Source organism: Jaculus jaculus, chromosome 1 (assembly GCF_020740685.1).
Source record: "Jaculus jaculus isolate mJacJac1 chromosome 1, mJacJac1.mat.Y.cur, whole genome shotgun sequence".
Taxonomy (NCBI): domain Eukaryota; kingdom Metazoa; phylum Chordata; class Mammalia; order Rodentia; family Dipodidae; genus Jaculus; species Jaculus jaculus.
The window spans coordinates 208,972,183-208,998,806 of NC_059102.1; the positions used below are offsets into that span (position 1 = coordinate 208,972,183).

The 26,624-nt window shown below is 40.6% G+C and overlaps 2 protein-coding genes across 3 annotated transcripts in view; one reads left to right on the forward strand and one right to left on the reverse strand.

Moving 5' to 3' along the window:
• Slc7a2 (solute carrier family 7 member 2) overlaps positions 1-26,624 on the forward strand; it is an 85,082-nt gene that overhangs the window by 37,973 nt on the left and 20,485 nt on the right. Inside the window, exons 1-3 of one of the 2 annotated variants that reach the window (XM_045151430.1) lie at positions 6,146-6,188; positions 20,044-20,434; positions 21,833-21,988. In XM_045151430.1, coding sequence (XP_045007365.1) covers positions 20,059-20,434; positions 21,833-21,988 — 532 coding nt within the window. In that variant the 5' untranslated portion in view covers positions 6,146-6,188; positions 20,044-20,058. Of the gene's footprint in view, positions 1-6,145; positions 6,189-20,043; positions 20,435-21,832; positions 21,989-26,624 lie in introns of those variants that run through there. The other variant, XM_045151433.1, reaches the window with a different exon arrangement.
• LOC123453786 (arginine/serine-rich coiled-coil protein 2-like) lies at positions 24,928-26,405 on the reverse strand. The gene is given in 2 exon segments (XM_045131919.1): positions 24,928-26,028; positions 26,123-26,405. Coding segments are annotated over 2 exon segments (1,311 nt in total). The 5' UTR covers positions 26,333-26,405.

Here is a 26,624-nt window from a genome sequence, read left to right on the forward strand (position 1 = left end):
CAAGCAAGAGGACCTGAGTTCAGACTCCAGCACCCATATAAAAGCTGGGCATGATGGTGGTGCTTGCTGTAACAGGCACATTTCTGGAGCTCACTGGTAAGCCAGTCTAACCTAATTTGTGAGCTCCAGGCCAATGAGACACCTGGTGTCAAAAAAAGGTAGGTCACATATCTGAGGAACTGGCCCCACAAAAAGGCACACATTCATGTACACACATATGCAAAAAAATAAAAATATTTTTTAAAAACTACAAATGAGCCGGGCGTGGTGGTGCATGCCTTTAATCCCAGCACTTGGAGGCAGAGGATCACCGTGAGTTCAAGGCCACCCCGAGACTCCGTAGTGAATTCCAGGTCACCCTGAGCTAGAGTGAGACCCTACCTCAAAAAACCACACACACACACACACAGTACAAACGAAGAAGGTCATGAGCAAATCATGCTCTCTGTTATACTTGGCCACACCCATAACTCTGTCTTACAGGGAGTTTATATTTTAAGTCAGTGCTTTTTAATGTGGATATTGGACGTTGAGCTAATGTATATATGTGAAGGGAGGAAAGTCTTGGGGCAGTAGCCATATTTGAAGAAGGGGACTTTTCTGTACTTGTTGTCAGGTCAGAATTAGACCAATGGGTAGTAGTTAGTTAGGAGAAGATAGAGGTTATCGAGAATGAGAGCTGCAGCAGGAGAGGACAGAATACCTTAATAATAGAGGCCTCTCCTTCCCAGCAGAAGATGGCCATATGTTGGGAGTGAAAGGGATTTGTCAGTGAAGGGTAGAGACCCAACAGTTTCTTAAAAGGACCTCTACATGAAGCATCCATGTGATTTCAAAGGTAATGCTAAGATTTCTAAAATATACATCTACTTTATAATTAAAAATTAAGAAAATTAAAAGGTTTTAAATATTACTGAGGATGATTAAGTGATTGAAGTTAAAATCTTGGCAGAATTATGTAGACAAACCTACTGCATTCTCTTCAGTAGCATTTGTCTTTCCTGACACACTTTTATCATTACAATGATAGGCCTTAATTTTGTTGACTTATTCTATCAAAGTTGAGTCTAAAAATTACATACCAGAAATGTATGTGAGGCCAAATCAGTCTTATTTGAAGTGATAACATATAAATGTGTTCGTTCTGTTTCACACCAAACAAGCAGTGTTCCCTGCTTTATTGTGGAGAGAACAAGAGGGCACATCATATAGACAGCAGTGTCAGTCGTGCCCAAGTGTTCTCCAGGGAGTATTTGCCAGCTTCCAAAAATGCATGTCAAGGGAATTTTACCCTTCACTCATATCTATTGGAGGAGATATGAATCAGATTCCACGTCCCAAGGTCTTTCTTCTCCATTTTTCTCTTAACAGGTGGGTAATCTGAAAGCTGTCATTACTTAGCCTTTCCTTTGAGTCAAAAAGAATGGTCATGAGCTGGCAGAGAAGGCAAAGAAACTTCTTGATTAGCTTTGTAGTAGTTCAGAAGACTGGGTAGCAAGGACAGCAGTAGAGAGGCAAGGAGCCAAGCCAGGGGAAGCTGGGAACACACAGGTCAACATACCATTTCATCTGTGTGGGCAAGAAAACAAATGCTCCAAGGGTAGTAGGTGTAAAAATGGAACTACAGTGTTCTCATGGAGAACAACAGAATTCAAGGCTAGAAAGGTAAGCTGGTGCCAGTTCACAGGGGTGATTTTGGAACCTAGGCTCTAATGTTGCAGTTGGCAGGAAGCAGATAAAATTTAAATGTGAATAAATAAATTCAAAGCATTAAAATTAAAATCACAGTCTTTATATTTTATAATACCTTTATATGTGTAATATATGTCCAAGCACACAGAATTATGGAAATTAAATTCCATTTGAACAAAATTAAGTCTGTACAACATGGTTTCAAATAGTTACCTCTTCCAGGTGTCACTTAACAGAGAAGCCAGGAAATGACAGTATAGGTTTCCTGGACATAGCTAGACTTCAGTACCTAAAACAGTGATCTTTTTCTTGGCATCTTAGTGCTGAAGACCCTGGAGGTCAGATCAAGGACTCATAGTAAAGAATTAGTAGAAATAGAGGTTTTATTTGTCTTCTTGAATTCTTATTTGAATACTACATGTGTTTGTATAATTTCTGTTCAGTTGTTGAGTTTAAAATGTCTTATGCATTTTGGTTTTGTAAAACCTACTCTTCATATGTCATTTAAATATCTTAGATATTTATTTTTATTTTTTATGAATTAGTTTTGTACTCAGCATATACAGTCAATTTGGTACCATTATTAGGTTCATCCATTACCTACCCTCTCCCCTTAGCCCCTCCTTGTTAAGGTATATGGGTCATGCAATCTGGAGTTAGCCCACTGTTATGGGTAGGATAAATGTCTCTGCATATCATGACCCAACATGTGGCTCTGACATGCTTTCTGCCCTGCTCTTCTGCAAAATTTCCCTGAGCCATGTTGAGTTTATTTTTGGTCTGCTTCAGTGATGAGGTGTTGGGGGCCACTGGGTCTCTGGCTCTCTGATTTGGTAGGAGTTGATTTTTCTCTGTGTTGATCTCCTTCCCCCTTGTGCTGGTACCTGGTTCACCAAGAAAACAGCACCCTTGCTTGTTTTGCCAGTTTTTCGTAGTTTCAGCCCTTTTGAGGTATGATGGGATGGTTCTCTCCTTAGGATCTACATATATCTGAAAAAGAGAAGCACATTCTCCAACAGAGAGTAAGTTAGCACCAGACAAATGAGATAACCCTTACTTTTTTATAGAGAATTTAATAGGTATAGGCCCTCTTGTAGCACACAATTCATGGTAGCTTGATAATGGAGAGTGGGCTTATGTTTGGATATGGTTCTGACTTGTTTCCCAGCTCCAGCTATGGGTCCCATACCACTGAGGAGATCAGTTAGCCAAATCAAGAGCAGTTGGTTTCCCACCATGGCTGTGTGCCACTATTACACTTGTGTGGGCTTCACAACAGGTTATTTGCTGCTAAGTAGGTTAGACCTTGAGTTGCTTGTACAGATATTGGTCATTTTCCCCCAGTTGCCTATGTAGCACCTTCTGGCACTAGACACTGTGACTGTCTGGGGACTGACTCTCTTCCAGCTTCCATCCATGCCATTCCATTTTATGTGTCAACCACTTAAGGTGTCTTCAGCCGTAGGGTCTTACCGCTAACATTGGTGGGTCATCAAGTACTCTAACAGAAATCTGTCTTTCTTTTAGGAAACCTTGTAGGTCTCTCTGATCAAAAGCTCATGGTAGATGATAGCCACCTGCTGGTACGGGGAGTTACAGGTCAGTGCCCACTAAGAAAAGGAAGAAAAAGATAACTAATATATAAAAGAGTTAGAGAGATAGGGAGAGAGAGAGAAGCTGTAGATTAAGGTCAGTCTTCATCATACCATCTCCAGTGTCTTGTGGGTCAGGTGTTCCCTCTAAGGGCCTGGTGAAAGTTGAGCCATTTGGTCTCCCTTTTAGGATGGAGAAGTTTATAGTACCATTGCCATTTGGGTCTAGATGTGTGTTTTCCACCCCCTCCCTTGCCCTCTCCCTCCCTCCCTGCCCATCCTATTGTGTAGTTCACAAGAAGCTTTCTGGGTATGTAAGGCATCTTGGGTAGATTCAGGTTAGGTGCTGTAGATGAGTGAGACTAAGCGGTACTTTTTTTTTTCTGTGATTGGGTAAGTTCACTGAAAATGGTCTGTTCCTTGTTCAACCATTTTTCCTATTTCTTTGTGTCATTTTTTCTTACTGCTGTATAGAATTCCATTGTGTAGATATACCATATCTTAGTTACCCATTCTTCTAGTGATGGACATCTGGGTTGATTCCAGCTCTTCCTCCAGTCTCTCTCCATTAAGTATTATTTGGGCCTTAAAAGGAGTTGGGTAGCTTTCCCTGTTCTCCAATTGTATGGCACAGTTTGAGGAAGATTGGTTTGAGTTCTTCCATGAAGGCCTGATAGAATTCAGCTGAGAAGGCATCTGGTCCTGGCCTCTTCTTTTGAGGAGGATTTTTTTATTGCTTTTTCAATCTCAATGAGTGTGATAGGTTCATTTAGGAGATTAATCTGCTCTCAGTTTAGCTTTGATAGATGGTATGCATCCAGGAATTTATTCATCTTCTCCACATTATCCAGTTTTGTGGAGTAGAGGTTTATGAAATAAGTTCTGATGATTCTCCCAATTTCACTGTGTTTGTTGTGATTTCTCCTTTTTCATTTTGAATTTTGTTAATTTTTAGCATCTTTTTTTGTTTGATCAAATTGGCCAGGGGTTTGACAATCTTGTTTATTTTTTCAAAGAACCAGTTCTTTGTTTTGTCAATTGCCTTAATTGTTTTTTTAGTTTCCAATTCATTAATTTCTGATCTGACTTTAATTATTTCTTTCCTTCTGAAGCTCCTTCGGTTGGATTTTTCTTGCTTTTCCAGTACCTTTAGGTGGATGGTTAGGTTTTTGATTTGTGATCTCTCTGTCTTTTTTATGAAGGCATTGGGTGCTATGAATTTTCCCCTGAGGACTGCCTTTATTGTGTCCCATAAGTTTTAGTACAATGTGTTTTCATTGTCATTCAATTCTAGAAATTTTGCAATTTCATTTTTTATTTCATCGACTATCCATTTATTGTTTAAAAGTGTGCTGTTCAGTTTCCAGGTGCTGTTGGGGTTCTTGGTGGATCTTTTGTTGTTAATTTCTAGCAATATAGCATTGTGATCTGATATCATGCAGGGAATTATGTCAATCTTCCTAAATATGTGGAGGCAGTCTTTGTGACCCAGTATATGGTCTATTTTAGAGAATGTCCATGGACTGCTGGGAAGAATGTGTAGTCTGTGGATTTGGGATGGAAAGTTCTGTAGATGTCCGTTAGGTCTAAGTGATCTATGGTTTTGTTGAGCTCTCTTACTTCCCTGTTGAGTTTCTGTTTGAATGATCTGTCTATTAGTGATAATGGTGCACTGAAGTCCCCAACTATGATGGTGTTGCTGGTTATTTCTGTTTTATTGTCAAGTAGGTTTTGGTTTATGAACTGTGGTGCCCCTGTGTTTGGTGCATAAAGATTTATGATTGTAATATCCTCTTGATGGATCATTCCCTAGATGAGTAGGAAGTGGCCTTCTTTGTCTTTTTTGATTATTTTTGGTTTGAAGTCCATTTTGCCCGATATTAATATAACTATGCCTGCTTGTTTCTTATTCCCACTTTCTTGGAATATTGTTTCCCACCCTTTCACCCTGAGGAGGTGTCTGTCTCTACTGGTGAGGTGGGTTTCTTGAAGACAACAGATTGAGGGGTCTAATTTTTTGATCCATCCTGTTAGCTTGTGTCTCTTGATGGGCAAATTAAGGCCATTAATATTTAGGGTAATGACTGTGAGATTTGATTTGATCCCTGCCATATTGGGATGGTATATGTGGTTTGGTGCTTTCATGGGCTTTGAAGTTTTTTGTGTCTACTCTGAGTTTGGTTATCATGATCTGCTTCTTGTAGGCATTTGTGGCTGATTATTTATTTCTTCTCTGTGGAGAATTTCATGAAATACTCTCTGTAGGTTTGCTTTTGTGTTCATTTAATTGTAAAGCTGAGTTTTGTCATGGGAAGTTTTTCTTTCACCATCTATTATGAGGGATACTTTTGGGGTAGTTTGGGTTGGAAGCTATAGGTTCTTAGACTTTGCAGTGTTTCAATCCAGGCCCTTCTAGCTTTCGGGGTTGCCATTGAGAAGTCTGGAGTAATTCTGATAGGGTTACCTTTAAGAGTGGTGTGTTGTTTTTCCCTAGCTGCTTTTAGGATTTTCTCTTTGGTGTCAATGTTTAGAGTCTTAATGACAATATGTCTTGGATAGTTTCTCCTTTGGTCCAATCTGTTTGGAGTTCTGTTGGCTTCTTGTATCTTGATGAGCCTTTCTTTTAAGAGACTGGGGAACTTTTCTTCGATTATTTTGTTAAATAAGTTCTCTATGCCTTTGGTCTGAATTTCTTCTCCTTCTGGTATTCCAGTGGTCCTGATATTAGGACGTTTAAAGTGTATCCCACAATTCCCTCATGCTCTGTTCACAAGAACTCTTGAACTTACTGAAATTTTTGAACTCTCTGTTTCTTCCATCTTGTCTTCCAGATCAGAGTTTCTATCCTCCACATGGCTGACTGTTCTTGAGAGCTTCTAGAGAGTTTTGGACGTGTTCAATTAGGTTTGTATTTTCTACTACTTTTCTATTTATAATTTCCATCCCTCTGTCAAGCTCCCTTTTCACATCATTTTCTGATTTTTCTTGATGCTTCTTGGAATTCATCTTTACATTTCTTTATGTTTTCATTTAGCATCACCAGCTGATTTTTGAGGTCTTCTTTGTTTTTCACTCTCCCTCATATCTCTTAACTGTCTTTGAACTCCTTCCATTTTCTTATCTATTAGGTCTAGTCTCGTGATGGCAGCATCCACACAATTATCGGTCCTTTGTTGCTTTTCTGCAAGTTCTACCGGTAGGTTGGTCAGGGTTGCATTGCTCATAGCTTCATTTTGGTGTTCTGATCCTAATGACTCTTCTATGTTTTGATTAGAGATGTTCATTGTAGGACTGGGTGATCTAGCTGTATTTTCTTGCATTTGATTTCTCATGTTAATTGTTTTGCACCATTGTCTGCCCATCACAGTTTATGGGCATGTAGGTGGGTGGATCAGCCTAGGCTCAAGCATAGTGGGAATCTGAAGCAGACTGAGGCATTTGCCAAGCAACCTGGGCTTTGGCTCTCACTTTCCAAGGCCTCCTGAGCTCCTGCCTGGCTGGGGTGCTAAAGTTTCCTGAGCTCTTATGTGGTAATGTGCCAAAGCTGCCTGTGCTTGGGCTAGGAGGGACACTGAGGCACCAAACACTGAAGCAGCCCAAACTGTGGTGTGGCAGAACACTGGGACCCAGGAGCAGTCTGCACTCCCCTGCAACAGGACAATGGCAGTTGGCCAGTGCAGGAGACAGGGAGGGGATTGTACCTGAGCTAGCATAAGGACAGACACAGTCTGAGCTCATGTGTGGAGTTGGAATTGGCCTGGGCTCATGTGCGTGACTGTGCAGCAGCCAACGCAGTAAGTGGGCAAGTGGGCAGAACAGGCTGAACTTCCACAAGCGGGGGATCTGAGCAGCAGGGGGCACCGTTTGACAGGCAAATTGATCAAGGGAGCCTGAGCTCCAATGGGCCAGCAGGCATAGCCTAGTTGTGGTGGTTTGATTCAGGTGTCCCCCATAAACTTAGGTGTTCTGAATGCTAGGTTTCCAGCTGATGGGTATTTGGGAATTAATGCCTCTTGGAGGGAGTGTATTGTTGGGGGCGGGCTTATGGGCTTTAAAGCCAGGTTCCCCATGCAAGTGTTTGGCATACTCTCCTGTTGCTGTGTTCCACCTTACGTTGGCCAGGGGGGTGATGTCCACCCTCTGCTCATGCCATCGTTTTTCCCTGCCATCGTGGAGCTTTCCCTCAAGCCTGTAAGCCAAAATAAATCTATTTTTCCCAGAAGCTACTCTTGTTGGGTGATTTCTACCAGCAATGCGAACTGGACTGCAACAGTAAAGTGGTACCGAGGAGTGGGATTGCTGCTAGACACCTGACTGTGTGGCTTTGGCCTTTTGTAGCTGATTTTCAAGAGGAAAGTGAAAGAAGTTGAAACTTTGGCTTAAGAGATGCTTTGCAGTGCTGTAAGTACAGCTTGATGGTCTATCCTGGTCAGAGCTGAAAGACCTGAAGGCAGTAAGAACTACGGACTGTGATTTTTGGCTTATGAGGGTGAGAAAGAGCTGTGCCTGGACTGGGCTAGCAGTTTGTGTGAGAAGCTTGCTCTTATGCCCATGTCCTGAGAAGTTGTGCAGGGTTGCTTTGCGTAAAAATGAACTGGTGTGAGCAGAGGAATATGGCACAGAAAGAAAAATCTTTGGGTGAACTGTTGCCCGTTCAGCTGCAACTGATAGATTATGACCTTTGAGACTGGGCTAGCTGACCTGCGCTGGGGCAACAAGAAGAATGTAGACTCTTTTGAAGGGGCCTGAGTGCTCAAGGAGTGTCCTTTTCTTCAAAGTCTGCTTTATTCCCCCCTGGATTAACAAATTGGCACCCTACCTGGTATTGTGGAGTATAAGAAATGCTGAAAAGAGGGTCATTGAGTTTCAACATGGTCTTGTGTTTTGGAAATGGCCATGGGCAGTGTGAAGCGGGTTTGCTGGTTGCCTGCATAGAGACCCCATGGGGCCATGAAGATGAACCGTGGCTTGCAGTGGAGACCCAGCGGAGATGCCGGGACCATGAGATAGCTGCCGAGGAGCTGCCGGCCCCGATGAAGTTTCCCAGGACTGTGAGTAGCCTAGCTGGAGGGGCGGAATTGGAATGCCAGAGACTTGTTGCTGGTTAGAATTATCGGACTTGCAGATTTGTCACTGGCTAGAGTTGCTGGACTTGAAGCTACAGAGTTTGATGTTTGCCCTGGTTGTTTAAATCTTGTATTGGTTGAATGTTTCTTTGCTATGCCCAATGCCATCTATTGCAGTGTGAATATTTATTCTGTGCCATTATGGGTTTTTTGAGGTTATTTTTTGGTATTATGGCTCAGTTAAAAGATCTTAAACTATGGGGATGTATGAACATCATTGAGATTGATAAAAACTATGGGGACTTTTAAAGTCATACTGAATGCATTGTATTTTACATCATGTATGGATATCAGTTTATGGGGTCCAGGGGCGGAATGTGGTGGTTTGATTCAGGTGTCCCCCATAAACTTAGGTGTTCTGAATGCTAGGTTTCCAGCTGATGGATATTTGGGAATTAATACCTCCTGGGGGCGGGCTTAAGGGCTTTATAGCCAGGTTCCCCATGCCAGTGTTTGGCATACCCTCCTGTTGCTGTGTTCCACCTTACGTTGGCCAGGGGGTGATGTCCACCCTCTGCTCATGCCATCGTTTTCCCCTGCCATCGTGGAGCTTCCCCTCAAGCCTGTAAGCCAAAATAAATCTCTTTTTCCCAGAAGCTACTCTTGTTGGGTGATTTCTACCAGCAATGTGAACCGGACTGCAACACTAGCTGAGGTCACACGTGTACAGGGGTAGCAGGGCAATTGCCCCTGTGCAGTGAGGCAAGTGGAACTATGTTGGTCTGGGACCTTTCTCCTACAGTAAGTACGGGAGTGTCCTGAAGCTGGGCCTGTGGCATGGCGGCTGGTTGAGGGGAGGGTGGGCTACCCACTGTCAAGGGTATCAGCGATTCCCTGTTTCCCTCTGTGCCCTCCCACTGGCAATCTATTGGACATTGCTCTCCCCTAAGAGACCCAGTGAACCCTTAATGTCTTGCCTTTCTTTCCCAGGGATGTGCTGGGCAGTTAGGTGGTCCCCGCTATCTTGGCTGGAAGTCCTATCTTAACTATTCATTGAGCCTGGCGTGGTGGCACACGCCTTTAATCCCAGCACTCGGGAGGCAGAGGTAGGAGGATCGCCATGTGTTTGAGGCCACCCTGAGACTACATAGTAGATTTCAGGTCAGCCTGGGCCAGAGTGAAACCCTACATCGAAAAACCAAAAAGAAAAAAGATTAAATATTTATTGATCAATGATTACCATATAGTTTTTAGATTATGAGGTAATTTGAATTTTATTCACATAGTCATGTGATAGTATTTGAGTTAAAATCAATATAGATGTTTGAAGAACTTTTCTTTGGGGGGTTGTTTCAAGGTAGGGTCTAGCTCAAGTTCAGGTTAACGTGGAATTCACTATGTAGTCTCAGAGTGGCCTCAAACTCACGGTGATCCTCTTACCTCTGCCTCTCAAGTGCATTAAAGACATGTGCCACCATGCCCAGCCATTCTTTTTTTGGTTTTTGAGGTACAAAGGATTGGACTCAAGGCCTTTTACATGCTAGGCACGTGTTCTGTATCTCTGCCATGCCCCAGTCCCTCACTGGTGGATTCTAGACAAACACTCTACCACTGAGCAACATTTTCAGCCAGTGTTTTGGTATTGGTTTTGGGGTATGTGTGTGTATGTGTCTATATCTATATCTATCTACCTATCTATATATAGGTATATATATAATTTTTTATTTTTAAAAATTTATTTACTTATTAAAGATGGAGAGAGACAGCGGGAAGGAGGGAGAATGGGCACATCAAGGCCTCTAGCCACTGCAAACTAACTCCAAACGCATGTGCTACCATGTGCATCTGGCTTGAGAATCAAACCTGGGTCCTTAGGCTTTGCAGGCAGGTGCCCTAAACATTAAGCAATCTCTCCAGCCCTGGAAGAACTTCTGATTAAGATATTATACTAGGGCTGGAGAGATGGCTTCATGGTTAAGTGCTTGCCTGTGAAGCCTGAGGACCCCGTTCGAGACTTGATTCCCCAGGACCCACGTTAGCCAGATGTACAAGGGGTGCACACGTCTGGAGTTCATTTGCAGTGGCTGGAGGCCCTTGCGCACCCATTATCTCTCTCTCTCTCTCTCTCTCTCTCTCTCTCTCTCTCTCTCTCTCTCTCGCTCTCAAATAAATAAAGAAAAGTAACCAAAAAACATTTAAAAAAAAGATATTATACTATACTGCTGGCTTGCCTGAAAAGATGTGTCCGGTGGTACAATAGTGGCATTACTGTTATGGGAAGAAATTCATTCTCAGCACTCTAAATCTAGTCAAATGCCTGTGGCTGGAGAGGTTGTAGCCCTAACAGGGAAACTGCTACTGTTGTTTTGCTAAATGGGCATGCTCTGACAGTCAAATTGTCTTCTATATATATTTATGTTCATAGATTAGAGCTGGTGTCAGGTTTGGACAGAGAAATTTCTTGTTGCACTGCAGAAATTCATTGGTCAAAGTGCCAAGAATAAGTGACTGTTGAGTATTCAGCTCTAAATGTAACACCTACAGCACTCTTCAAAGAATAGCTTGGAGGAGGGAGTGAAAAGAATATAAGAGCCAGCAGAAGGGAAGTTTTGGTATAGAGTGCTGTCTTCTAGACCTTATATGGCCATTGCGCTCATGAACTCATGGCAGCTGTGATTACCTGTACATGTTGTGTACAATACAAGGTCAGGTCTGTCACACTCCATAATGAATAAGATCAGGCACATGAGGCTCCATTCCTCCCTGAGGATTTATAGGCAGTTAATGTTTTCTGGAGGAAGGGGGGACATTTTCTTCAGTGGTATAGCCACTGTTCTGGTAAATAACCCTCACGCATGCTCATGTAAGCAACTCTAATTAAACTCACTGAGGTACTAAAACAAAGGAACAAGAAGAAAGCTGAAAGGGGTATAGTTGGGAAGAGGGAGGGGCTCAGCATGATCGGGTGGGGTGCAGGAGTGGGTGAATATGATTAAAATACATTATATGCATGTGGGCAGTTGTCAAAATTTTAATAGGATGTCTGCAAACAGAAAAAAAAAAGTGATCTGTGTAGCACCATAGAAAGAGGTAGAAAGCCTTTGGGAGAAAGTGCTGATCTAGCAGACTTATGAAGGTTGAAGGGGACGCAGGTACACTGATGGACAGTCAGTATGATCAGAACTTAGAAGGCAAAAAGAACATATGAGATGAGGCTAGAAGAGTAGATGGAAGCTAGAACACACCAGAGTCCATGCCAAGACATTTGATCTTTATCCTAAAACTAGTGGGAAGCCAAAGTGATGGGGAGAGGCACTGTGATGGCAGATTTGAAGTATTTGAAAGGCTCATTCTGGTTATAGAGAGAGCTTGCTGGAGAGCCCATTATTATTTCAAAAGCCCACGTGGCTAGTATGACTGCCTAGATATTATTTAGAAATTGTCCATACTGCCAAAGGAGGAGCTGCTCCTACATTGTTCTGCCATTTAGAATATACACACCTCAATGCAGGTGGCCAGCTTCAGGAAACAGCAAACAAAGCACTGCTATGGCTGTGAGGAATTGTGTTTGTCAGGGCAGAGCTCTGTTTTAAATTATTGCTTGTGAACAATAAAATAACGTGAAAAAGGACTTCGCACATTAATGGTTATTTTAAGAATTTTGCTCTAATTATTATGGAAATAACTACTTATTATTAATATTTTACAAAATGCATTTTTCCCAAGAAAGGAATTGTTTCAAATAAAGTAAAAAAGGCATATGTTTGAACTTTGAATTTTGTTTTGTTTTGTTTTTTGTTTTTCAGGAGGTAGGGTCCAGGCTGACCTACAGTTCACTGTGTCTTCTCAGGATGGTCTCAAACGATGAATTGATTTTTAAGAAGTAGGAGATTATATGAATTGTCAAAATGAGCTTTGAGATCATGGATATTGCTTAGTTGTTAGAAAAGTGCTGAGAGGGTTTTCTTATTTATATTCTCTGCTCTAGGGTCTATCCAAGCAGTAAGCATTCTTACATCTAGTTAGCTACTTAGTTGATAGATAGTTAAGTTATGCTTTTGAGACAGCAGCTCTCTGCATGGTCCATGCTGGCCTTAAACCTTTGGTCAGCCTTCTGAGTGCTGGGATTACAGGAATGCATTACTACACCTTACTTTTTTTCTCATGAAAATTTCTATTTTCTTCAACCCAGCCTGTGTCTGAACAGAGCGCCCCCTGCTGTGTGCTGAGCAGTGCCAGACTTCTTTATTTTTATTTTTATTTTTATTTCTTATTTTGAACTGTTTCTTTCTTTTTTTTTTTTAAATTAGTTTTCTATTCAGCAAATACAGGCAGTTTGGTACCATTATTAGGCTCATCCTTGACCTACCCCCTCCCCATTGGCCCCTCCTTGTTCAGGTCTATGGGTAGTGCATTGTGGAGTTAGCCCACAGTTTTGGCCAGACTTCTTTAATATAGCTCCTAACATGCTCTGTGGTAATGACCAGTTTGCTTATCTGTCTCTCTCTGCCCCTGTCTCCCTGATCTCTAGAATTTCATTTTTCATTCTGGTTAGATTTGTTTTATGGTTTCTTTTTAATTTTAAGGCTTGATCTTTTTTTTAGAGAAATTGAGTTTGTTGAATAATTGGCAAATTGAGTTCAATCTATGCAGTACTATAAAAATTAAGATATTATAGTAGGGCTGGAGAAATGGCTTAGAGGTTAAGGTCCTTGCTTTTGAAGCCTAAGGACCCAGGTTCGATTCTCAAGCCAGATGCACATGGTGGCACATGTGTTTGGAGTTCGATTGCAATGGCTATAGGCCCTGGTGTGCCCATTCTCACTCTAGCTCTCTCTCTCTCTTTCTCTCAAATAAATAAATAAAATATTTTTAAAAGATATTATAGCACTTATAGGAGACATTGTTTACAATTGTGGCATATTAATAACTAGAATAGAAAGGTAACAAGTATGTTGGATTTCGCTTTTTAAGGACTTCATTGTTCAAGTTGTGCTAGTTTTTAAAACAGCTCTTGGTTTGCACATTCTAAATATAAAAGTCAGTGGCTGTGATCCAGGGGATGAACTGACTCTCCCTTCCCATGGCTTCCCCAGCTCACAATAGGAGTGCTTTATTCAGAGCTAGCTGGAGCCAGTACAAGCTTGCAGACTTCTCCAAGTCTCGCAGTCAGTATCAGTGTTTCAGTCATCTGCCAGGATACTAGCAATAAAAATCTTTGCTCATACATTATTCCTGTAATTTTATAAGTACCAAGTCAGAGTATTTTCAAAATCAAAAGTGTAGTTTCGGAAGTGACCATTTTTCAAGAACCAGCCAAGCCATAAAACTCAGTATCCATCTGCATTTCTGGAGCTAGAAATGAGTATGAATTCTTGTTAAATTCCTTTCCCACCACAGTTTCATGGAAGGAATTTTGTCTAACATTGAACCTAAAGTTGTTGAATTCTAACAATGAGTTAAAAATTAAGTAACTTTTGGGGAGGTGCAGAGTAGTGGATGAAAAAGTGTGGTGCTTTGCCTCTGGAAAGAGAATGAACAGAAGAAATCAGTGTCCTTATATAATACTTTCAGTTTCATCTATTTTCCTAAAAATTTCATAATTTCATTTTTCTTCACATCTGCATAAATTACATTGTATATGTGTGTATGATTATATATATGTATGTATGTATCACATTTTAATCCATTCATCAGCTGATGGGCTTCTAAACCCCATTTCCCATTTATTGTAAGTAGAGCAGCAATAAACCTAGATGTGCAAAATATCTGTGTTAGGATACAGAGTCCTTTGAATAGTATAGCTGGCGTATATGTTAGTTCTATTTTAAGTTTTTGAGAAACTTGCACACTGATTTCTGTAATGGCTGTACTGGCTTATACTCCCACCAGCAGTGGATAAGGGTTCCTCTTTCTGCATGTCCACACCAGCATTTGTTTTCTTGATGATAGCCATTCTGACTGGAGTACTTTTAATTTGCTTTTCCCTGATGGCTAACGATGTAGAACACCACCTTTGGTTATTTGTCTCTGGCCCAATTCCCTGTGGCTTCAGAGTAGAAAGGTAGTGAGTGCTATGGGGAGGGATGAGCTGGAGGACTGTGACAGGGACCTCTAGCAAGGTGGTGGTGTAGTGCAGAACTGTGGGTAAAGGCTCTAGAGTTTCACATGGTGAGTTTTATCTCGGGTTCTACAGCATGCTGACAGTGATGTTAGAGGACTGTGCTACATCCCAGTTTGCTCATCTGCACTGTGAGATTGATATTAGGCTTGATTATAGAGGGAGAGTGGGAAGAATCACAAGAGAAGAAGAAAGGTGTCAGGTAGTATACTGGGCACATGTGATAAGCATGTAACAAGACTTTAGGCAATTTTATTAGTAGCATTTGTAGGTTAGTGACAGAAGTAAGATAACTTTAGAAAGGGTATCCCCTGATGCTTACAGTGGCACATATAGGATGACTGGCCGCAGCAGCTTGGGGAGAGTGAACAGGTGGCCCCTTCTGGCATTCAGAGAGATTTATTGGCTATCCATTGCTACAGAGCTTATGAGAACAGCATCTGCTTGGTGCCCAAGTGACCAAGGAGCTCAGGCAGAGTGCTGACTGGGCAGCTGCTCTGGTTACCAAGGCACTAAGGGCTTTGCTTCTTTCATTTCATTTCTTGCTTCTTTCCTTCCTCTCCAACCCTGAAGACAAAGTTCTACACTTCGTTTATTATTATTGTTGTTGTTGCTGTTGTTCTCCTTTCTGAATGAGACCATGAAATATGACTTATTTCAGCTACAGTTTTGAGTTTAGTAAAGTGGATCTCTGTGCTATGTAGCACGAATTATCTTATGAACTTTCCAAAATTCTGAACCAGTTGTTTATTTGCTAGGTATCATTAGGAAACATACTTGGATATTTTTGAAATAATATATTTTACTATATTTTCGGGCAGTACTACTTTGGTGTGAAAAGGAAGAAAATATGAATGTCATGACTGCAATGGCAGCAACTTTGCAGTGACCTCAGTAGTGCCCTCTTCCTCATGTCTGCATTGCTGCTCACTGTATGGAGAACACTTTGGAGAAAGAAACTATTAAGAAAATTTGATTTAGAGAAAAGATAAGTTTTCTGTTAAGTAAAATGTATATGGAAACTTGTTTTCCAGAAAAATAATGGTTTTTGGTTTTAATGCAAAGGTTTGTTTGGTTGTTGCTAATCCAGGTTTAAGAATTATCATTTTTCTTGCTGGTGTGGTGGCGCATGCCTTTAATCCCCACACTTGGGAGGCAGAGGTAGGAGGATCGCCATAAGTTCCAGGCCACTCTGAGACTACATAGTGAAGTCAAGGTCAGCCTGGGCTAGAGAAAGATGCTACCACACACAAAAAAATTATCATTTCTCACTGTCTTTTATCTCAAATAATACTTATATTGCATTTTGAAAATTAATCTCTCAGAGCTAAGTAAAAGAATTCAATAATTCTTTGCTACCACATTCATATTTTTCTTCCCCTTTTACTGAGTTACTCAGCCTACAATGTAATTTCGAAAATTGTCTTAGAATTGTAAAGTGTGGAACATAGCTGATGTCTTGAGTATGGAAATTACAAAATCAATCTAGTTTGGAGGGGGGAAAGGGAGGCAGGAAGGGGAAAGAGCCCTGTGCTATATGGTTTAATTGTTTTTTTCTACATCATTTCAGAATTGAAAGTGCGTATGTCTCACCACAAAGCTGGCAGTAGAGTGAGTAAGGAAAAGCTGGGTTATAATTGGGACCAGCTAGTTGGCTGAGGTTTCTTGAGATGTGCTCCATCACTACTGGTTTGTCACTGTTTCTTCCTTCTGTGATATTTATTGTGATGGCCTATTATCGTGATGTAGGAACTAAGTTTGGGGTTTCAGCTTTACATAGGGCAGGAGAGAAAGGGTTCATGTGTATGTGACTAACTGCTGCTTCAAACTATGTGAAAATCCAGGATTGGTTTCTGACTGTAATTAGCAGATTTGGAAATAAATCTCTATGCACTTGAGATGAAGTTTGCTATGTGGTGTTAAATCATCAGGGGTACGGATTTACTATACTCAAAATTCTGTGCCATGAAGTGGAGGACTTGGGTGAACCTGTGTGTACTTTTAGAAGGTGTAGCTCCAGGTTGTTAAGGAAGGAATTAGCTTTCTGTCAAGAATGAATGAAGTGGGGCTGGAGAGATGGCTTAGTGGTTAAGCGCTTGCCTGTGAAGCCTAAGGACCCCGGTTCGAGGCTCGGTTCCCCAGGTCCCACGTTAGCCAGATGCACAAAGGGGTGCATGCGTCTGGAGTTCGTTTGCAGAGACTGGAAGCCCTGGCGCGCCCATTCTCTCTCTCTCCCTCTATCTGTCTTTCTCTCTGTGTCTGTCGCTCTCAAATAAAAAAAAAAAAAAGAATGAATGAAGTAATCGAAGCATAAAGTGCTTAGAAAATGTCATGACTCAGGCTGGGATTGGGCTGTAGAGATCCACGTGCATCATTAGTCCCTGTAGAATCTTTCAGAGACTTGTGCCCATACCGTTAATCTCTTGGTTTATTATTCTCAGATTTCAGCTAATCCATTTATATTTTTCTTTCTCAAATGAAGTCACTGTCTTGGCTATTCATAAGGTAATTGTTGTTGAAGGATGCGGATCTGTTTCTAGTGTCAGCAGAATCACTTGTGATCTCACTGGGATGCTTAAGTGTTGATTAGAGCCACACAGTCTAAGGCCAAGTATGAGGATACAAGGGCACCTCCCAAAGTCTGTACTGTCCTTCAGTGCATATGTATATGTAAGTTTCATGTTAGACATGAGTCCTCCATCACCATAGTCATTACTAAACGGGAATGATGGCACAGTTCTAAGTTTGACTCCAGAAAACATCTGCCCTCCAGGTCAAGAACATCATTGTCAAAATCCCTGTGGATTGCCTCTGGTTACAAACTTCTTGTAAAAGGATAAGTGTGAATGGTTTATTTTCCAGCAATGAAATGACCTTGTAACAATGAGAGTAAGGTAGTTATAACCATTTCAAATAAAGAGTTTATCTTTTCCAAAAAGTTTAAAGAAAAATTATAAAACAAAATATATAGAGATATAAAATTACTAACATCAGGCATAAGTGTAATTTTTCTCAGACCATTGTTTGTACATATATTGCTCATATATCACTGTCTCCACAAAAATGCTTTTTTCAAAAGGAAGAGATTGTTTTCTTTATCTGCTAAACACTGTTTAAGACACCTGCTAGGAACCAAGAAATGTTTGTTTAATAATGACTCGTTAAGTTCACCCAGTATGTTTTTTTGCTTCTTTCTTTTAACTTTTTAAAAATATTTGACTCATTTGAGAGAGAGGAAAGGAGAGAGAGAGACAGAGACAGAGAGACAGATATAGAGAGAATGGATGCACCAGGGCCTTTAGCTATTACAAATGAATTCTGGACTTATGCGCCACCTTATGCATCCAGCTTCACATGGGTACTGGGGAATGGAACTTTGGTCCTTTGGCTCAACTGCTAAGCCATCTCTCCATCCCTGTTATTTCTCCATCCTTTTTTAGTGTTTTTTTTTCTCTCCTATCCATTATATTTCTATTGTCAAGACTTTTGTAGTCAGTAGTTTACTGGGCTGTGCATAGTTGTGATTGTTTATAAAGAACTTTGAGTTCTGAGAAGTTTCAATATGTATTTTTCAATTGCCCAAAAGCAAATGAATCTTTGACAAATAGCATCTTTGTCTTATTTCACCAGAGCAACTTAGCAAAACTATATACATATAGAATACATCTTGAATATGAAGGAAGTGGTAGAAATCCAATCATGCCAATTAAAGTGATGCATTTGTGAAAGTAATTCTCCTACCAAGTAATCTAGAGTGAATTTAATTAAGTTTTATTCTATTTTCCTTTATTTTTTCATTGAGATACAGGCTTACTATATAGCTCAGCCTTGCCTAGAACTCTTAGTTCTCCTGCCAAGCCTCCCCGGTGTTGAAATTACAACTGTGTGCCACCAGTTCAATTTTATATTGAAGAGAGGTAACAATCTAGTCATTTGAGTAACTTAGTTGATTTATTTATTTCTTTCATTTTATGCTATTTTCTTTTTAGCTGTCTCACAAATATCATCATGATTATAATGCCAGAACAAAAATCTTTTGTTTTGAGAAACAAAACATCAGCCACAATCTATTACTCACTCTACCCCCTCATCTCTTCTTGGTTTTCCTTGTTTCACCTCACTTCCCTTTCTGTAAGTATTCATAGTTGTAAAACTTGGGGTGGTTTTTATTCTGTTTTGTTCCAGGCAAGGTTTCACGCTATCCCAGGCTGACCTCTGGAATTCACTCTGTAGTTCCAAGTTGGCATCAAACTCATGGTGATCCTCCTACTTCAGCTTCCCAGGTGCTGGAACTAAGGCATGTGCCACCATGCTTGGCTGATTTATTCATAACTGTTGAGGTTATCCAAGCACTTACTGCACCATAAATGGTTTGTTTAAATGTCAAGTACACTTTATTTTGCTGCCCATTGTCATATTCCTAAAGTAGAAATGACACGTTCCACTTTCCCATGATCTTAAGTCATTATAAAATTCAGTGGGTCAATTTGGAGCCCTTATCAGCTGGCTCTGGTCCCTTTTCTTGCTCTTTGAACACTGTAATACCCCTCTTCTCTTCTTACTATGCCCAATTGACCTTTTCACTAATCTTCTGCTTTTCACTTCTTGATTCTTTGGGAGCAGAACACTGCCCTACTTTAATCTTCATGAGGAATATGTATTTAAGAGTTAGCTAATGGCACACATTGACTCACATTTGATTTTTATAGTAACATTAATAGGTCACTTTGAAGCTTTAATACAGCATTAACAAAACTGATTATGTAAAAATTTCATCAAGCATTTCTGAAATGCCATACTTTGGCATTCTATTGGTAAAATAGAAGAAATTGAAAGCTTAAAGTTTATGTTGCCTTCCAGGAACTTTACACCATTTTTGTTTTTCTTAAGGATCTATTTCTTGGATAACTGCTTTCAACACTTGCATTTATATTATATGTGAACGATATTCAGTGCTTTGAGTTTTTTAAAATTCTAATATGTTCACATTTGCTTCATGTTAATTGTTTGAGATGAAAACACAGTGGTTCACACATAGTCAGCCAAGCTTTAGGATATATAATGATGTCCTTTTTGCCTGCTTTCAGACCATAGGTCCTTATGTCCTATAAGGCTACAGGCCACATTTGAGTGATATCATTCTACACATATTTCTAGCACAACCTCTGACATTTAGTAGAGACTGAAAAATCTCAGGTTGGCTAAATGATGAAAGAAAAAGAGAATCTAAGATATGCAATAGTTCACTCTTTGTAGTGAGGACTAAATTAGCCATCCAGTAAAAATTTATTTCTATCAACATCTACAAAGACTGTAATAATTGAACAAAAGAGCAAATCTTTTTTATCACTTTTGCTTCCCCTAAGAGCCATTTGTTGGAATCCTTTCTAAAAGGGCATGTGTGAATGAGCGCCAGGAAATTCTCAGCTTCCACTTCTTAAATCTTTCTGGTTTCATCAAACATCACATCTCTGTTGAGTAAAAGCTGGGCAGAGAGCTTTGTCCTGCAAGGTGTTTAGCGAGCCTTCAGGACCGCAGACCAGCTCTTTACTAACCCTCCTGTCTCTTGCAGGCTGATCTCTTCAGAATGATTCCCTGTGGAGCAGTGCTGACTTTTGCCCGATGTCTGATCCGGAGAAAAATCGTCACTCTGGACAGTCTAGAAGATTCTAAACTATGCCGCTGCTTAACTACCATGGACCTCATTGCCCTGGGGGTTGGAAGTACACTGGGTGCTGGGGTTTATGTCCTGGCTGGAGAAGTTGCCAAAGCAGATTCTGGGCCCAGCATAGTGGTGTCCTTCCTCATTGCTGCCCTGGCCTCTGTGATGGCAGGCCTCTGCTATGCTGAATTTGGGGCCCGAGTTCCCAAGACTGGGTCTGCCTATCTTTACACTTACGTTACTGTTGGGGAGCTGTGGGCCTTCATCACTGGCTGGAATCTCATTCTGTCCTACGTTATAGGTATGTTTCAGAAGTAAATCTAATGTCTATAGGGGTGGAGCTAGCTCTTCTTGTACCCTTAGCTGCAGGGTGAGCATGAGTGGGTCACTGGATCCCTCTGGGGATTTTTGTTGTTTGTTCTTTGTTTTGTTTGGGTTTTTTTTTTTTTTTTTTTGATTTTTCTAGATAGGGTCTCACTTTAGTTCAGGCTTACCTGGAATTCACTATGTAGTCTCAGGGTGGCCTGGAGCTCACAGCAGTCCTCCTACCTGTGCCTCCCAAGTTTTGGGATTAAAGGCATGCACCATCATGCATGGCTAGGCCTCTTTCTTTTTAAATTATTTGCATGTGTGTGTGTGTGTGTGTGTGTGTGCATGTGTTCATTCACATAGATGTGGGCCCTCTTGCCTCTGCAAATGAATGACAGACACTTGTGCCACTTTTTTGCATCTGGCTTATGTGGGTGGCCTTGTGAATTGAACCCAGATCTGCAGGCTTTGTAAGCAAGCATCTACTGAGTCATCTTCTGAGCCCCAAGAGCCTCATTTTATTTATTTATTTATTTATTTATTGGTTTTTCAAGGTAGGGTCTCACTCTAGCCCAGGCTGACCTGGAATTCACTATGGTGTCTCAGGGTGGCCTTGAACTCACTGATGGCAATCCTCCTACCTCTGCCTTCCAAGTGCTGGGATTAAAGGTGTGCGCCACCACGCCCGGCTTATGAGCCTCATTTTTGACATCCCTAATATGTCTCTTTTTCATTGTGACTTCCATGTCTCATCTCCAAATATGACTTAGTAGATTTGAAGATCCTGCAATCTTTTAAAATAATTTTAATAGTTCTTTATTGCAAATAAAGTTGCCTGATTCTACAGATAAGACATTAATTATCATTGTAGCTGGATGTGGTGATACACGCCTGTGATCCCAGAACTCAGGAGACCAAGGAAAAATTGTAACTTTGAGGCCTGCCTGAGGAAGTAACAAAATCTTGTGTTTTTTTTTTTTAAACTATTGGGGCTGGAGAAATGGATTAGTGGTTAAGACACTTGCCTGAAAAGCCAAAGGACCCAGGTTCAATTCCCCAGGACCCACATAAGCCAGATGCACAAGGGGTGCTCACATCTGGGGTTTGTTTGCAGTGGCTAGAGGCCCTGTCGTGCCCATTCTTTCTCTCTCTCTCTCTCTCTCTCTCTCTCTCTCTCTCTCTCTTTCTTTCTCTCTCTGCCTACCTGTTTCTCTCTCTCAAATAAATAAAGAAATATCTATGAAAAAAACTATTGTAAATTAATTTTATATTGTGATTGGACTGTTCAATGTATGTCAAATAACCCATGTTTATTCTAGAATAGACTACCAAATGATGTGATATTAATTTTCTGCCAGTAACCTTGTATTTTCTGATCTGTTTTGGGAAGGTACCTCTAGTGTTGCAAGAGCTTGGAGTGGCACCTTTGATGAACTTCTTAACAAAAAGATTGGTCAGTTTTTCGGGACATACTTCAAAATGAATTATACTGGTCTTGCAGAGTATCCAGACTTTTTTGCTGTGTGCCTTATATTACTTCTGGCAGGTAAGAAAACCAGTGGTATGCTGGAAGAAACTTCTGTACCAAGTATTCTTGTCTACAGAACATCTACATTAGAAAACAATGGGCATAATGAATTCTCCCTTTGTGACCATATGTCTATACTATATACAGTAACTCAGAGTTACTCTGTATTGATACATGTCGTTAGTGTTGGATAATGGTGGGCTTCTTCTGTGATAGGTATGTTTTGCAAATTGGACTCTGTGAAAGGATAGAAATAGTGGTTCTGTGTAAAAGGCAACCAGCATGCATTGAGCAATAGGATGAAATTTTTGAGAATATCTGTTATTATTTGGGGGGGGGAATGCGGTTCAAGGTAAGATCTCACTCTCACCCAGGCTGAACTGGAATTCTCTCAAGCTTACAGAGATCCTCCTACGTTGGTCTCCTGAGTACTGGGATTAAAGGCATCTACCACTATGCCTGGCTATTTCTTAAATTTTTATTCATTTTTTCCATTTTATGAATCTTTATTTTTGTTTGTTTGTTTGAGGTTGGGTCTCACTGTAGCTCAGGCTGACCTGGAATTCACTATGTAGTCTCAGGGTGGCCTCAAACTCACCGTGATCCTCCTACCTCTGCCTCTCAAGTGCTGGGATTAAAGGCGTGCGCCACCATGCCTGGCTCTCCATTTTAGGCATTTTTATTCATGTGTATAATATATTTTGATATCATGATCTCCAATTTCCCTCTCTTCCCCCCCCCATTAACCCCTTTCTTCTTTTCCATTAATCCCCATCTTACTTTCATGTTTTTTTTTAACATTCATTGATTTAAATTAGGGTTGTTTGCATGATCATGGATGGAAGGTTATTTACCTAAAATTGTAAAATTATCATTGGCTTCACCACTGATGGACCTGCCTTTAGCTACTGTGGGAGGTGTGGAGTCTTCTGAGCCCTTTTCCCACCCATGGTAAAATACTGACAGACTCAGTCTCATGTAGGAAGCCTCAGCTGCATTAGGCATATAACAGCCATGTGATGTGTCCAGAAGACAGCATTTCCCAGCCCTTCTCTCCATCCTTCTGTTGATTACATTCTTTCCACCCCTTCTTCTATAAGGTTCCCTGAACCTCGGAGGGGAAGGTTTAGAGAGGACATCAGTTTTATAAGACTAATTAGAGGCCTGCAACAATAGCAATAGGCTTAACCTTTAATAAGTTTAATATGCATATATACATATAATGAATATATATATATATATATATATATATATGCAAGATCATGAAGAAATGTGTAAATTTTTGGCATTGTTTCATCCTGTTAGGTACAACTCAGGGTATTTGCAAGCATGTTATTTTTGGAGAAAGAATTCTGTTCTGTCATGCCTTCATCTTTATAGTATAGTCATCTGGTCACAAAGATAGAGTTTAGTACACCAATCATTCTCTAATGTAGATGTTCTGTAGACAAGAACACTTGGTACAGAAGCATCTTCATTTTCTTCAGTGTAATAGTAGCAGGTGACTTACAATTAGATAGAAGCTTCCAGGTTGTCCATCTTCTTCCAGATACTAATTTTGGAATTTAGAAGATGTACTTACCTTTCCCTCACTCAGTTCATCCAGGAAATGAGATATCAGTGTCTGCTTTGGACAAGTCCCTTGCTTGGCACGCCGTGAACACGCATAACAGCTAATTTTATATTGTGTAAGCATAGCCAATCCCTGTTGACTCCTTTTATTTGTAACTTGTTTGAATATTTCCCATTCTGAACAGCACGCCTGCTTAAGCCTTTCAATGACAGCACAAAGATTAAAATGTATGTTTGTTCCTACTTCCTACCTCATTGACCTCAAGTAATTGGCCTCTTGCTTCCCTATGCAGCTTATCTCTAAATAATTTCTCCCTCAGCTATGACAGAAATAGCTTTCCACTAGAAAATGATTATCTGTAAAATTATATAGTTTTTTTGTTATAAGGCACTTTATTAAAATAAAAGTGCTTATATCCCTTTAATGTAGTAATCTACTTCCTGAATAACATGGAATAATTAACAAATACTGTACACCAATTTATGTCTATTTTAATAGGAAAACAATGCTATTTTAATAAATGTTTGCTCCTCTCACCTTTTTTACATTTTTGCTCATTATGGTATTTGTAGCACAGCTACTATAAAAGCATTTCTAGTCAGTGTTTTGTAACTCCAAATGCTACAGAAACCATAAAGTCAAACAAAAATACCAGGTAACTTAAATTAACACAGTGTTTGAGAAAACCATTTTTATTATCATCACCACCAGCCATCTGTGCTGGACATGTACCAAATGGCCAGATCTTTTCTAAAGAACATCTACATTACATTTATTTCATGTTTCAAGAGATGAAAATAACTGTACAAGGTTAATTAAGTACAAAAGTACACAAGACATCAGACACGAAAAATCTATGAGATTTCATCCCACCTGCAGCTTTAATATATTTGAAAAGTAGAATTCATGAACTAAAAAATATTCTTCTATAGTCCTGTCAAGTTTAATGGAAGTGGGCTTAACCTGATTACAACACTAACACCAGTATCACTGATCTGATTATTTACAAAAAAAAAAATCGTATTTTTCAGTAAATTAAAGTCAGTGCAACACCCATGCAAGCTAGAATGCTAGCTGTTTGTTGAACAAGGACCTGGCATCAAAACAATAAGTCTGGGGCTGGAGAGATGGCTTAGCGGTTAAGCGCTTGCCTGTGAAGCCTAAGGACCCCGGTTCGAGGCTCAGTTCCCCAGGTCCCATGTTAGCCAGATGCACAAGGGGGCGCACACGTCTGGAGTTCGTTTGCAGAGGCTGGAAGCCCTGGCACACCCATTCTCTCTCTCTCTCCATCTATCTGTCTTTCTCTCTGTGTCTGTTGCTCTCAAATAAATAAATAAATAATTAAAAAAAAAAAAAACAATAAGTCTGTAAAAAGAATGATCTTTCATACTGCATCCATTCCACGCATTGAAGATGTGAAACCCTAGCCCATTCCTCTTTGTGTGTGGGTTTGTGATCTTGCCATTTCATACTGAGCATCAAGGTTTCTAAAAATTTCTTCCTGTTGCTTCAAAGTCTTATAACTTTCTTCATCAACTGAGCTACATCCAGCTTCATCTTTACTCTTAATACCCATTAATTTCCTAAATTTGACATTTTGGTCCTTGTTTCCAAAATTCAGTTTTTCCCATATTTCAGCAGACTGAGATTTGTTGCCTTCTTTCTTGCCTTGCCAAAGCATTTTCCGTTTTTTCTCTTGTTCAGCAAATTTCATTGGGTTCACAGCTGCTGGGTTATAGTAGCTGGGCACAGCTATTCCTGTCTCTGCCAGTGCCTTAGCTTGCAGGGCTGCCATTTGAGCTGCCATAGCTATCTGAGGAGTCACTTGTGTTCCAGATGCCAACAGGGCGGCAACATTGAGTACAGAACCTCCAGTGGCTGCAGCGGCTGCAGCCATTTCTTGTTGCTTTTGTTTTTCAACCATTTCTTTTTCTCGCTGTTCTTGCAATTTCTTCTCCCTTTCCAATCTCCTAGCCAAAGCTTCCTGAGCATTCATTGCTGTGTTTCTGCCTCGGAAGGGAGGTGGACTAGGAGTCCGGCTTAAACTTCTGCTAAATCTTCTTGGTTTTTCAATTCTCTTCTTTCTATCTCCACTTCGACTTCTTGTCCTACTCCTGCTTCTAGTCCTATGCCTGTGCCTTGATCTTGAGCGGGAACGAGATCGGATCCCCCGTTTTCTTTCCCTGCTCCTGGATCTTGACTTCTTCCTATCCCTGCTTCTGGATCGAGACTTCTTTCTCTCTCTACTCCTGGACCGTGACTTCTTCTGTTCTCTGCTTCTACTATGATGATGCCTTTCACGGGATCTAGACCTTGAGTGACTTCTGCCTCGTGATGACTTTCTTTCTTTGCGTTTGTGCCTGTCCTCACCATTTTCAGACGAATTTAGTCGCTCTCTTCCTTTATCAGAAAAATGTTCTGTGTCATTATGTTCCTCAGATCTGTGTCTCTTAGAGGATTTATCTTTGGATTCATGTCTTCTTGCCTGTTTTAAGAAGAAGTTGGTTCTTATGGAGTAGGTTTATTATTTTGCTATCTGAGTCTGCAGCATCTTCAGTTCAGTCTGTTCGCGCATTAGCACGCTCTTTGCTTCTGCTCCGGCTCCTGTGTTTTCTTCCTTCATTATCAGACTTTCGTTTTTTTTCCCTTGACCTTGATCGTGATCTTGAATAATGATGTTTTGAAGCTCTAGGAGAAATGGATACATCTGATTGCTCTTTATTCTTTTCTCTATCTGGAGATGTCTTTTCTGGGGCTAGTCCATCTCGTTCTGTATCAGTAGCCGCCATAGTCTAGAGTCCTGGCTGCTAAAGCGGCGCCTCCACTTGCCGCGCTCTACAGTACCGGCCGCCACGAAGCTTCGCCACAGACTAAAATTATATAGTTTTAAAAATAGCTTTACCCTTTAAAAAGTTAGTCATTAATTAAAATACAAAGATAGAGCTGGGGAGATTACTCAGTGGTTAAATGTACTTGCCTGCAAAGCCTAACAGCCTGGATTCAATTTCCCAGTACCCATGTGAAGTCATATGCACAGAGATGTCCATGTTTTTGGAGTTCATTTGTAATGGCAAGAAGCCC